At 43.6% G+C, this 14,358-nt stretch overlaps 1 protein-coding gene across 1 annotated transcript in view; it reads right to left on the reverse strand.

Moving 5' to 3' along the window:
• The window catches only part of LOC141107523 (class I histocompatibility antigen, F10 alpha chain-like), a 158,794-nt gene that overhangs the window by 13,892 nt on the left and 130,544 nt on the right, over nucleotides 1-14,358 (reverse strand). The window contains exons 4-5 of the mRNA XM_073598315.1: nucleotides 6,366-6,641; nucleotides 2,283-2,381 (exon numbers count right to left, since the gene is read on the reverse strand). Coding sequence (XP_073454416.1) covers nucleotides 2,283-2,381; nucleotides 6,366-6,641 — 375 coding nt within the window. The remainder of the gene's footprint in view (nucleotides 1-2,282; nucleotides 2,382-6,365; nucleotides 6,642-14,358) is intronic.

Genomic DNA, 14,358 nt, shown 5'->3' on the forward strand with positions numbered 1-14,358 from the left:
TGGTGGTATTTGATCACCTCTGGGTTTTTTATTTTTTGCGCTATAAATAAAAAAAGACCGAAAATTTTGAAAAAAAACGCATTTTTCTTAATTTCTGTGATAAAATTTTGCAAATTATTAATTTTTCTTCATAAATTTTGGTCACAATTTATACTGCTACATATCTTTGGTAAAAATAACCTAAATTAGTGGATATTATTTGGTCTTTGTGAAAGTTAGAGAGTCTACAAGCTATGGTGCAAATCATAAAAAATTTATCACACTTGATGTAATGACGGCCTATCTCATTTCTTGCGACCCGAACAAGCCAGGAAAGTACAAATACCCCCCAAATGACCCCTTTTTTGAAATTAGACATTCCAAGGTATTTAGTAAGATGCATAGTGAGTTTTTTGATGTTGTCATTTTTTCCCACAATTCTTTGCAAAATGAAGATTTTTTTTTCCCCACAAAATTGTCATTGTAATAGGTTATTTCTCTCACATGGCATGTGTATACCACAAATAACACCCCAAAATACATTCTGCTACTCCTCCTGAGTATTACGATACCACATGTGTGGGACTTTTTCACAGCCTGGCCACATAGAGAGGCCCAACATGCAGGGAGCGCCATCAGGTGTTCTAGGAGCATAAATTACACATCTAACTTGTTGACTACCTATTACACTTTTGAAGGCCCTGGAGCACCAGGACAATGACACGTGACACTGACGTGGCACTGATGACAGATGGCACTGATACGTGGCACTGATGACACTGACGTGGCACTGATGACAGATGGCACTGATACGTGGCACTGATGACACTGATGTGGCATTGATGACAGATGGCACTAATATGTGGCACCGATGACACTGATGACAGATGGCACTAATACATGGCACTGATGACATTTGGCACTAATACGTGGCACTGACAGATGGCACTAATACATGGCACTGATGACACGTGACACTGATGACAGATGGCACTAATGACACGTGACACTGGTGACAGATGGCACTAATATGTGGCACTAATGACACGTGGCAGTGATGACAGATGGCACTGATGACAGATGGCACTAATACGTGGCACTGATGACACGTGGCACTGATGACAGATGCCACTGATACCTGGCACTGATGACAGATGGCACTAATATGTGGCACTGATGATGGATGGCACTGGGGAGGGATGGCATTGGGGAGGGATGGCAGTGGGGAGGAATGGCACTGATGATGGATGGCACTGGGGAGGGATGGCAGTGGGGAGGGATGGCACTGGGGACGGATGGCACTGGGGAGGGATGGCACTGGGGACGGATGGCACTGGGGACGGATGGCACTGGGGAGGGATGTCACTAGCAACAGAGGACAGTGGGGAGGGATGACAGTGGGGAGGGATGACAGATGACACTGACAACTTTTTTTTCTGTTTTTTTTTTTTTTTTACACTCACCGCTGCAGTGGTTCGCTTTCCCTCCTCACACACTGTCTCTGAGTGAGGAGGGAGAGCCGGCGATGAGAGATGATCTCATATGTTTACATATGAGATCATCTCTCATTGGCACCGCCGATCGCACTGTAAACGGCTGCTGTCATTGGCCGTTTACGGCGATCTGTGACTGGCTGTGTCTGAGGGATACGGCCAGCACAGAACTTCCCTGATGCGTGCCCGCGGGAGCGCGCATTGCGGAAGTAAGCAGCTGGATGTCCAGGGACGGCCACCCAGCAGGTAGCGTCTGCGCTGCAGCCGTCTTTTGGCTATAGTGCGGGCGCGAAGTAGTTAATGAACAGACTATAGTAAGAGACCCTTCAGGTTGCTTGAGCTGATTATATTAACATCTGCTCTAAATCTCACAGTCTGAAGCAGTTGCTGGTTCTAGCCCCCAAATATATATATGGGTCCTCCAGTTCCCAGAGTCTGTTTTTTGGAGAGACATGAACTTGATTTTGAAGCAAGGCCACTCCAAGGGTCCCCCAGGCACACACCTCCCAAAGAGTAGTGTTCCCTTAAATGCCAGGGCCCATAGTCAGTGGGTAGGAGGCTTTCCCCTAGTTCCCTACAAAAGCCTCTGTTCCCGTTTCATCCGTCACACTGAGGACATCATTTGGCAGAGAAGAGGTACTGTGGGATTGAGTGAAGGGCCAAGTACTGGACCCAGCTCTGGGGGGTGGGCAGCAGCAATGGCGGCTTCCATAATTGTCACTTTAAGCAAACAAATTAATCTGAGCTTCATTCATTTATATTGTGAAAGAAAGGAACATCTGAGAAAAAAAATTAAAATCTGTCACTTACTCTTGTAGCAAAAGATTCCAACACCAAGGATGACTGCGATGATGACAACAACACAGACAATGGCAATAATCATTGTATATTGGGTTCCATTGTCAGGTTCTGAAAGAGAGAGATGCATGAGATGGGAATACTGAGTGAGAAGTTCAGGTGAAGATACTTTATAATAGAAGACATGTAATAGTCAGACCTCATGTACACAGATGGGAAGAAACCGTATATAGTATATGAACAGTGTAAAATTCTGGGTGTTTTCCCACGTCATACTCTTAAAAATATTGATGCTTAATTACCATACACCGAACCTCTGTATACCCGCATGCACATCTGTGGGTAAATGCTGATACACAGAAGCACCAGTCTTGACAAGCATAAGGCTGCATACAGCACACCTCTAGAATAGCAGGCTGTACACAACACATGAGGCTTCCAGGGTGAGGGAAAACTCCTGGAATTTTATGCCAGGCTTGTCTTTACCATGCCAATTGAAATCAGCTGACAATTTCTTTGCAAAGGCTGTTTGAGTAGATATACTGTACATCATCTGACAGTAAGACCTTGTTTACACTTGCAGTCAGGGGTGTGGTTGAGCAGCGTTATCGCCCTCCAACTGCATCTACTAAAGCGGCCATGGCAGCAAGTGGGGTGTACATTCCGCAGCCATGATGCTTTGCATCGTAGTGCAGCAAAAATGATCCCCCGTTGGGTTCACATGCGGGTCTTTAGACATTAACCCTTTCATGACTAGTCCCATTTCTGACATTTGGTGTTTACAAGTTAAATTCCGTATTTTTTGCTAGAAAATTACTTAGAACCCCCAAACATTATATATATATATTTAGCAGAGAATCTAGAGAATAAAATGGCAATTGTTGCAATATTTTATGTCACACGGTATTTGTGCAGCGGTGTTTTAAACGCAACTTTTTTGGGAAAAGGGACACATGAATTTTAAAAAAACGAAACAGTAAAGTTAGCCCAATTTCTTTGTATAATGTGAAAGATGATGTTACGCCAAGTAAATAGATACCAAACATGTCATGCTTTATAACTGCACGCACTTGTGGAATGGCGACAAACTACGGTACCTAAAAATCTCCATAGGCGACGCTTTAATTTTTTTTTACGGTTACCAGGTTAGAAATACAGAGGTCTAGTGCTGGAATTATTGTTCTCGCTCTCTCCGTATGCATTTTCTTTGCTGCGCGAGCTCGCGGGGGCACTTTAAAAAATTTTGATCACTTTTATTGCTGTCACAAGGAATGTAAACATCCCTTGTGACAGTAATAGGTGGTGACAGGTACTCTTTATGGAGGGATCGGGGATCTAAAAGACCCCCGATCCCTCCTTTGCACTTCAAAGGATTCAGATCGCCGTTTTCGGCGATTCTGAATACTGTATATTTTTTTTAAAACCCGCGCCATTGGCAGCTGAGTAAACAGGAAGTGACGTTGTGACGTCGCTTCCGTGTTTACAATCAGGAGACTGGAATGTGGCCGTTTCCAGCTTCGTTCCAGTCTGTCACTAGCCGCCGGAAGTTGCAGATGTTCGATTGAGCCTCGCGGTGGGACGGGAGGCCCAGTTAGAGCGGCGTAAGGTGGCGGGAGGGGGGGACACGTCCCCTCCCGCTCCTCCGGGATAACAGCCGAGCGGCTTTTGGCCGCATCGGTTGTTATCCCTGGAAAGCCGATCGCCGGCTCTAAAAAACGGTACTGGGATGATGGCTGCAGCTGCGGGCATCATCCTGGTATAACCCCCGAAAGCCGAGGCTGCACATCTGCGGGATGGAAGGGGTTAAAACAAGCAGTAAGGAGGCGGCATAATGCTTCCTCACCCCCTGTCAAATGCCCTTTATAGACTGATCCACTGCAGATTACTCTTTAGAGGGCACCGCTCACAGTCTTATTAATTAACCACATTGCTCATGTAAAATAAGTATCAACTGATTTTAGGTATCAATCCCCACAGCTGTTTTTATTGGCCGGGCTGAGATATCGTCACTCCCATGCATGCTCGGGAGTTCAGTCATCTCTGCACTGCTGAAATGATACCCTGAGCTGTGTGTGACTAGCTCAGTGTACAGTGCAGACAGACAGGACAGCAACTTTATTGCTGAAGAGACATAGGGGGGTTATTTACTAAAGATGAATCCAATTTGCACTACAAGTGCACTTGGAAGTGCAGTCGCTGTAGATCTGAGGGGGACGTGCAAGAAAAATAAACAGCATTTTTGCTTGTACATGATTGGATGATAAAACCAGCAGAGCTTCCCCTCATTTCAGATCTTCCCCTCAGATCTACAGCCACTGCACTTCCAAGTGCACTTGCAGTGCAAAGTGGATTTGCCTTTACTAAATCAACCCCATAGTGGGGTTGACTTAGTAAAGGCAAATAGCTTGTTTACTTAGCAATTGCAATTGAACTCTGCAAGGACATTTACTTAGGAGCTTAAATGAGATGAAGCTTCACTATGCAAAGAATACCCAATAACAGGCAAGGAAAATAAAAGGAACAGCATTTTTGCTTGCACATGATTAGATAACATAAGTTAGCAGAGCTTCCCCTTATTTACTAAGGTCTGGAGTAAACTCCCTTGCAAAGTGCTTAGTCTATTCGGCTTTAGTAAATCAGCCCCAGTATGTATTTTCTGTATTCAAAATTCTGCCTGTTCACATTTTTTTCACACTGAAGTTACACTTGAACTTATTTACTCATGGTGGCCGGAGGTCCTGTCTGCATTTCTCCTATAGACAGGACTATAGATTCCCCTTGCCTTAATCACAGAGATTGGTCAGTGATTATCTTATGTTCTTTGCGTAATGTAATATTTAAAAAAAAAGTGACTCAGATAATAGTTCTGGATTATATGAAAAATACAGTGCTCCGCTATTATTAAAAATAGACAGAGTCTGGAAAAATGTAAGGAAGAGTGCAAAACAAATAAAATTAATCAATAATTCACTCCTATTTAAAACCATAGAACGTCATTGCTGAAGAATCGCGTAGGACGGAGTCACAGCGGGTGACGTCATTGCGCACCGAATGCAGTGGCCATCTTGAAACTTTTTAATGTGGTTTTCTATTTTTTTAAAATGGGAGTGCATTATTTTACTTGAAATAAATGGACTTTAACAAAACATACTGCACTATGAGATACCTTTATTTTTGACTTCTACCCATTGGGAGTTATGATGGTCACCAGGGTAGGAACAAGTTCTGAATATGTTTACCCAAGGGAGAAGTTGAGAGATGTTCTGAAGGAGGTGTTTGACTGTGCTTTTTGACTGCAAGGTCAAATTTATTTGGTCAGACATCCTTATGAGCACCATCTACCAGCCATTTAAGGACTTTATGGACTTAGCTGATCAATTTTAATTGTTTTGCACTTCTTTGTCCATCCTTTTCCAGTCTCTGTCTATTTTTAATATTAGTGGAGCAATGCCTTTTTCATATAATCGTGTTTATATTGTAGCCTGTAATATTGTGTCAGCTGATCGTTTCTTGGCAATTAGAGCTTTAGCGTAGGAACTATTTGTGATTTAATTGTTTTGGATTGGCAATTCTATTTTCAAGACATGTTGTGAATATGAACACAGAGGGGTTGTTTTACTAAAGGCAAATAGCCTGTGCACTCCGATAGTGCAGTTGCTCGAGATATAAGTAAATGAGATGAAGCTTCACTTTACAAAGAATACCCAATCACATACAAGGAAAATAAAAAACTGAATTTTGCTTGCACGTGATTGGATGATGGAAGTCAGCAAAGCTTCTGCTCATTTACAAAGCTCTGGAGTAATTGCCCTTGCAGAGTGCACAGTACATTTGCCTTTAGTAAATCAAACCCAAACTGTCTTTATCTCTCTCAGAATGTCTCCATCTATACAATGTATGACAGTTCTATTGGTGCAAATGTACAGAGCACATATATCATGAGGAAGGAATAAATACACATTACAAGGATATTTTTATTTATATATATATATATATATATATATATATATATATATATATATATATTCATGATGGCAGACCTCATGTGTATTCATGGTTAGATATTTTATCATTAAACTTTCTTCTTCTACTCACCGTATTTCTTAGTGAGAATCTCCTCCAGACTGCTGTGGTCCACATGACAGGAGTAAGTGTCTGCTTCCTTGGTTGGCACTTCCACACTGACTCTGATCTGATAGGTGCCATCAGGATGGGGGAGAGTTGGACTCATTTCATCTGAAGGAAGATGGTCTTTCCCATTCCTCATCCACTTCACCTCCACAGGTCGGGGGTGAAACCCGTACACCAGACACTGAAGTCTTGTCACATCATCCGACTGACGATGACCCCACACCTTCACCTCTGGGGGCACTGAGAGGGAGATAAAACAAAGAGAAATATATAAAAAACACTGATGGTATACAGGTACAATGCATCCAGAAAGTATTCATAATGCTTCACTTTTTCCACATTTTGTTATGTTACAGCCCTATTCCACAACTGATTAAATTTGAGGCACTAAAGGGCTAAAAATAGCACATGTAAAGCCAAATAAAAATAAAAATACAGATAAAAATGGATGAAATGAATCACCCACTAGTGCTAGTGAACTCAAACAATGCATAAATATAATGTTCGTGACAATTCCAACCAAGTTCCCCCTCCAATGATGAACGGGAAACCATTAAACTGATAAACATAAATAAATTAGAAAGTAAATAAGTGATGAAATGATGTTAAATAATAGTGTTAATGATGACAACAGTCCGTAGAATATTACAGTTTTTCTCCATTGTTTTGGCTCATTTCTTGAAACAGAAATGACATTCTCAAAACTCTAAGTTCATTTGGCAAAACAGTCTTATGCCCCGTACACACGGTCAGATTTTCCGATGGACAATGTCCGATCGGAGCGTGTTGTCGGAAATTCCGACCGTGTGTGGGCTCCATCGGACATTTTCCATCGGATTTTCCGACACACAAAGTTGGACAGCAGGAGATAAAATTTTCCGACAACAAAATCCGATCGCGTCAATTCCGACCGTGTGTGGCCTGTTCCGACGCACAAAGTGCCACGCATGCTCAGAAGAAATTCCGACACGGGACAGCTCGTTCTGGTAAACTTAGCGTTCGCAATGGATACAGCACTTTCGTCACGCTGCAATGTTAAAAATGGTTTAATACAGCGCACTCTCTTCTTCTTTATAATGTGGCAAGAATTAAGTAGTTTTGATGCTCATATTCACACACACTTCTCACAAACTTCTTTCGTTACTATTTATCGGGATTCCCTCAATATATTTTGATTTCTCACATCTGACAACATATTTTTTTTTTTTTTTACTTTAATGTAGAATCTTTTTTTGTGTTTCTCTTTTTTTTTGGTGATTTTGATTTGTACTCCCGAAAATGTTTGTGTGTTTTTTGTGACAAGTTCCCACAACACCACTAATATGTTGTTATATTTAATCTGTAGGAGATTGATGGTGTTGTTGTCCCTTGTTAATTTCACATTGTACTTTAGAAATGTACCTGAATCGTCACCAACAAACTGTCCTTTTTGGATGAAAACACACAGGAGAGTAGAATTTACCTAAAAATATTTTATTAAGGGCTCACAACTATAAACAAAGAGGGAGGCAACGCTGGAGAAACTGCAGAAGTGGGCGAAGCCTTGGACCCCCGGGGCAGACATCAATTATTTCAAAGCAAAATTGGTGGCCTGAGGAGTCCATATATAAGGGAGGGCAGTCTGGTCCAGAAGTCCCAGAGATCCGGGAAGCAGCAGATGACATCTGTGTCCCCAGGCTGTGGTCATACGAGAGACTGCAGATTCTGTCAGACCAGACTGAACCCAGGGCAATCACTCTTTGGTCTTCCTTCCACGCTTCCTTCCAGCCTTTGGCTGTGGTGGTGGAGTTGTGGCAGCAGGAGGAGGAGGAGGATCATCGATCTCAATGACATCTGTCTTGTGTGTCAGTTCCCCACTCTCCCCCTTACGAAGGACTTTATAAATCAGGTCCTCAGAGATCTTGCGTTGGCCCTCCTGCATGCCCTGCAATTTGGTGGCAGCCATGCAGGCAAAGGCCTCTTCAGGACTGGGGAAGGCTCTGAGGGACGCCAAAGCCTCCTGGATCAGCCTGTATGCTGAATCCTGCACAGGACCGGGAGTGGCCTTCCTGGCCCTTTTGTATGGAAGGCGGAGGGGAGGAACCTGAGACTCAGTCAGGCTGCGACTTGTCCCAGGCTTCTCTTGGCTGCCACTAATCCCCGCCTCCTCCTGGCTGCCACTAATCCCTGCCTCCTCCTGACTGCCACATTCCACAACCTCCTCCTGGCTGAGGTCTTCCTGTGTATGAAAAAGGGAAATAGTTTTAGTATTGTTTTCATCAATCACACACAATTTTCACCTCCTGACTGCTGCAAATTCAATGTTAACAAATATAACAGACTATCCTTCTGAGCCCAGCAGTTTTCATTCTTGTCCCAATTTTGGGTGCCCACTACTGTCTATTGATATGTAAAACACTTTCAGGCAGCAATTAGTGATCAATAATAACATCTAATAAACATCATTTATTTATTGACCAGAAATCTGTAGAAGAATGCTATACCTGACTCCAGCTGGGCTCCTCCACTTCTTCCTGGCTGGAAGGCCCAGGTTGGACATGGGGTGGAAGGAAGAGTGGAAAGGGATTCCCTGACTTCAGTGTGGTCTGACAGAAATCACAGTCTCTCGTAGTACCACAGCCTGGGGACATAAATATCATCTGCTGCAGCTCCGGACCTCTGGGAATCTGTGACCTTCTTGCGCTCCCTCAGATAAGTGCTCCTCAGGCCACCAATTTTAGCTTTTAAATAGGGGATGGTTGCTGTGGGGACCACCGGCTTCACCAACTCCAGCAGTTTCTCCAGCGCTGCCTGCCTCTTCTGTTTGTGATTATAGTGGGGGTGTCTGACCTGTCACAGACGGGGCAGCTCTCTGTACTTGTCAATAAACAGGGGCAGGAAATTGTGGTCGTTGAACCCATCCATTTTCTCTGCAAGACACAACACAAGACAAACCCTAATGTCAGGCCAAACTCCCCTAATCTTGTTACAATATAGGCTTCAATTTCGAAGCAGTATAGGCCCAAGTTTAGATCCTACCTTCGTTAGCACGATCGGCGTCTCCGATGCTCCTTCCTCCGCTCACAGATCGTACGTAAGACGCGCGCGTTACGATTTATACACACTGCGCATGCGTATAACTCCGTCCGCCCCTGACGTTCTTTCTATTCTATTCCCCGCCCCTTTCGGGGGAGTGGAGGAAGAGCACATGGCGGATAGACAGCAGGATCGTGCTAATTACAGCAACGAGGAGGAGGAGGAGGAGGAAAGGCCGGAGCCTGAAATGTCCCGATCCAGAAGGAGATTAAAGGACTCAAATATGTCCTTTGGGGAGATGTTGGAAATGGTGGACATCCTGAAGAAGGCCGACTATGATGGAAAGTATGGACCTTACCCCAACCACAATGTCCGAAAGGCCAAGATCATGGCGAAAGTTGTCAGGAGTCTGCACCGGAAATTCGGGGTACGACGATCGAAAGATCAGCTCAGGAAGCGGTGGTCGGACCTGAAATTACGAGAACATGAGCAGTACAGAAAGAGCCGGAGAGTGCTGCAAAAAAGTAAGTAGTTGTGCTGTGTTCCTATTGTTCTTGTGTTTATTACGTTTGTGCTGCTCCATGTGCTTTTAGGAACTGTTGTACAGTTTAAAATGGCAACTTTCATGTTCATGGGCACATTATTCGTTCGGATCACACATTTTTTTTTCGGACTATAAAATACCATTGTTTAGCCCATATGCATTTGGCCACCATTTTGAGGCCCCATACTTGTCTTCAAAGAATTGGGTTGTGTAGATGGCTTTGTTACTAGAATGAAATGCAAACTAGATTGTGTGTAAGGAGAGGACACTGAGCAGCTGTTTTCACATCTGGACACTGGAGCACTAGTGTGGGACCCCAGAACACCTTTTTTATTAGGGGGGCCACACAGGTGCTCCAGTGTATACTATAGGGGGGTCTCCATCTGTGAAGCTTGTACAAAACAGGTAAAGTATTGCAGCTTGACAAAGGGCAATAAAAAAGCTACATCTTGGAACTCTGCTCAAATAGACAATTGTACCCCACTTCCAAGCAATGTTTCATCTTTATAGTTCTGCCATCAAATATCTGTGTGCTAATTATACCATTTTGGTTTTACATAGGGGATAAAAGACTCGGAGGACACCCCTCATCCGAGGAGACCAGAGCCCCCCCCCCTGGAAGAAGGGGAAATCCCAACAACACAAGCTGAGCAGGAAGACGTGGTGGAACTAGTCACCACAACAGGTGAGTGTCTTTGACCACAGGCTCAGATAAGAGATGGATGGCGGCATTTTTTTTAGACCTAATTTATTTTGGGTTTCCTCTCTTTTTAGGTGATCGTGAGGTTGTGGATGAAGATCCTTTCACATCCGAAAGTGCCCAGATCCTGATCGGGGAGATCATGGGGTGTAATTTACAATTAGAAAACATCAAGCAAAACATCAATGATGTTATTCCAAAATATAAAAACATCATTGATGTTTTGGGGCGAGTTTAAAGCCCCTCAAAATCACTTTCTTCTTTTGTCTGCTACAATGTGCAAAATGTTTTTGTGATTTTTCCCAAAGCCAAATTTGGAGGATGCACACAGTGTGTCAACATGTGCTATCTGCCATCACGGGAGATCAATGGACGCGTTTTGGGGGTGCAACCCCTTCCTCAATAATAAAGTAGCGGTGAGGAAGGGCTTTCTCCCCCAAAACACGTCCCTTGATCCCCCGTGATGGCAGCTAGCACATGTTGACATTGTGAAATTTGTGTGCATCTTCCAAATTTGGCTTTTCCTGGGGTGATTTCCCCCCATCTGAACGCAATATCAAACACAGTTCCTAAATACTCATGTCTGATATTGCCTTCCAGTTCTACCAAATGTGAACTTTGTAAGATCAAGATTTGTGTCTTTCTTGTTGGTTTTACACAGGCCTGTTTTCTATAAAATGGACATTTTGATTTTGGATAATGACACCACAAAAATTGGTATACAACAAACATGTCGGTTTGTCAGAAAAACCTTTGGTAAATGCACATGTGATTGTGCAGGTATTAAAAAGATTGTTCATCAAGAATGTGTGGATTATTGTCTCAACGCTACAACACTTTTGGGGTGATGTAATTGTTGTTTTATGAGAAAATGGGGGTTATTTCCTAAGGGAAAATCCACTTTGCACTACAAGTGCAGTTTCAGTGCAGTTGCAAGTGCACTTGTAGTGAAAAGTGTCTTTGCATTTAGTAAATAACAGCCAACAGTGCTTTGTACGGTTACACAATCACGACATTTTCTGGACTCCACACATTTCTGTCAGGGTCAGCTAAAACAAACACAAGCAGTAAATGTCCACAAAGAAGAGCCTGGGGGGAGATGCCTGTCGAGAACTTGAGGTCCTGCAGGCTTCTCCCTGTCGCCAAATACCGCAAGGTAGCGATCAACCTCTGCTCCGGAGTGATGGCTTGCCTCATGCAGGTGTCCTGCCTGCTGATTTAAGGAGTCAGCGAAGCCAACAGACGGTGAAATACGGGGTCTGTCATCCTGAGAAAATTCCTGAAATCACCAGGATTATTCTCACGGATCTCACGGAGCAAAGGCATATGACAGAACTGGTCACGCTGAAGCAACCAATTCTTGGTCCATGAACTCCTCCCCACGCTGTTCATGGACTGGACTTGTGTCAAGGTCAGGACCCCAACACCAAGCCCCCGCACAGCACGAACTGTACGAGGAGTACGCATACAAAACATGGCTAGAAAACGGTCGGCTGGTCAGAACGAAGTAACAGAACGCACTGAAGAACAGCAAGGCCTGTGAAGAGCGACCTGAAAAACAGCAACGAGCAGGCAAGATCACACAGAAAACTCTGATATGAACTGACTGCACGCACTGAAGAGCAGATACAAACCCACAAGCACAAACTGAACGGCAGAAAACGATCTGAAAGCCACGAGTCTGAAAAAGCGCGAATCGTCTCTCACCAAACTTTTACTAACACGAGATTAGCAAAAGGAGCCCAAAGGGTGCCGCGCTTGGTTCTGAACCGGCCTTTTCTAGTCTCGTCGTACGTGGTGTACGTGACCGCGTGGTTGTCGATCGGAAATTCCGACAACTTTGTTCAACCGTGTGTAGGCAAAACAAGTTTGAGCCAACATCCGTCCGAAAAAATCCTAGGATTTTGTTGTCGGAATGTCCAAACAAAGTCCGACCGTGTGTACGGGGCATTACAGTTAAGCACAACACTATAACTCACGTGCAAAAGCTCATATCTCTCCCAAAACTGTTCACTCATGCTTCAAAACCATATTCCTTTCCCATATAAAGAGTCAGTGCTACCAAAATGGCAAAGATTCTTCTCAATTGCTTTGGCTCATTTCTTGAAACAGACCAGACGTTCTCAACTCTCTTGGTGCTTTTGCCAAAATAACCTGGATGGTTCGGCACAACACCATGGTTCACCTTCAAAAGCTCATATCTTTCCCAAAACAGTTTACTCATGTGTCAAAAATAAATTTCTTTCTCATTGCCCCCAAAATGCTTCATCGCTTTGGCATTGTGTAAGCACTGCAAGTCAAAATGTTTAGATGTTTTGTCTCTATGGCAGAGGACCATTGAAATATCCCTCATGTTCACCTTTCAGCCTTAGCCCAGTCTTTCCTTCATTGACAATGGTTACTGTACAGTTTTTGTCTAGCTAACTGAATACAATTGTGTATAAAACTGAAAAAAAAGAAAAGATTTTAGGGTAAGAGTAGCCTCCAAGGTTTGACATCACACATTGCACTCATACTGCCAAGGAAAAATTACTTTACAGTATTGTAACCATTATCATTCACACACACAGTAACTTCCATACATCAGAGTAAAAAGAAAATGTATACAGCATAATATACAGAAATATAAACACACAAACATAAAACAAGGAAAATTACATTTAGCCTACAATGCTGTAAATAAGGCTGGAGTTTCACAACTACTGTAACATCTCTTCACTGGCCACCGTCCTCACCCTCCTGCCCATCCACACGCTGCTGTCTGTCTGGCCACAGATTCTCATCAACATTGCAGCGTATATCCTCCCTTGCGATGCAACGAGGGAAGAAACGGTGTGCATGTCGCAACCATCCCCTACACTGATCTCCTGTAATATCCTCACAGGCAGCATCCATTGCATGGAGCAGGGACCTCTGATCTTGAGCCCAATGCTCATACACTCTCCACCTCCAAGCGGAGGAAAACTCCTCAATAGGGTTGAGGAAAGGAGAGTAAGGTGGTAGGAACACCATATCCATCCTTGGATGAGCAGTGAACCAGGCCCTGATAAGCAGGCCACTGTGTAAATTCACATAGTCCCATACAATTATATATTGTGGTAGGTGAGGCCCTATGAGACCTCTTATTTTCAGGGATCAAATCCAAATGATGGCGGTCCAAGAAGATGAGGATCTTCTGTGTATTGTATGGGCCAAGACTGGGGATGTGAGTGGCCACACCATTCTCAGAAATGTCAGCACACATAGTTATATTGCCCCCTTGCTAGCCTGGGACATCCATTGTGGCCGGGTGGCCAATAAAATTACGGCCACGTCTTCGGCCCTTGGCCAGGTTGAAGCCAGCCTCATCCACATACACGAGTATGTGAGAGGTCTTGTTTCCTTGCAATGCCATTATTCTCTACAATAGAGTAAAAAAAGAAAACATCAAATCAGTCATACAGAAGAGTCATACACTACAGTTACAGACAGTTACATAGGAATGTTCTATGTTCTACACACGTTCAATTTATTACTGGCCAGTATTCCAGTGGTCCCAAACCTGGGGTACATGTACCCTATGCAGAGGTAGTACAGGGGGTATTTGACAGAAAGGGTAGGGGAAAAATTATCAACAAGTAGACTTACTGAAATGTTACAGTAAAACCCACAGTATTAGATAGATTTACATGGGAGGCACTACTGTAATTGCAGCTCTT

Source organism: Aquarana catesbeiana, linkage group LG09 (assembly GCF_042186555.1).
Source record: "Aquarana catesbeiana isolate 2022-GZ linkage group LG09, ASM4218655v1, whole genome shotgun sequence".
Classification (NCBI taxonomy): domain Eukaryota; kingdom Metazoa; phylum Chordata; class Amphibia; order Anura; family Ranidae; genus Aquarana; species Aquarana catesbeiana.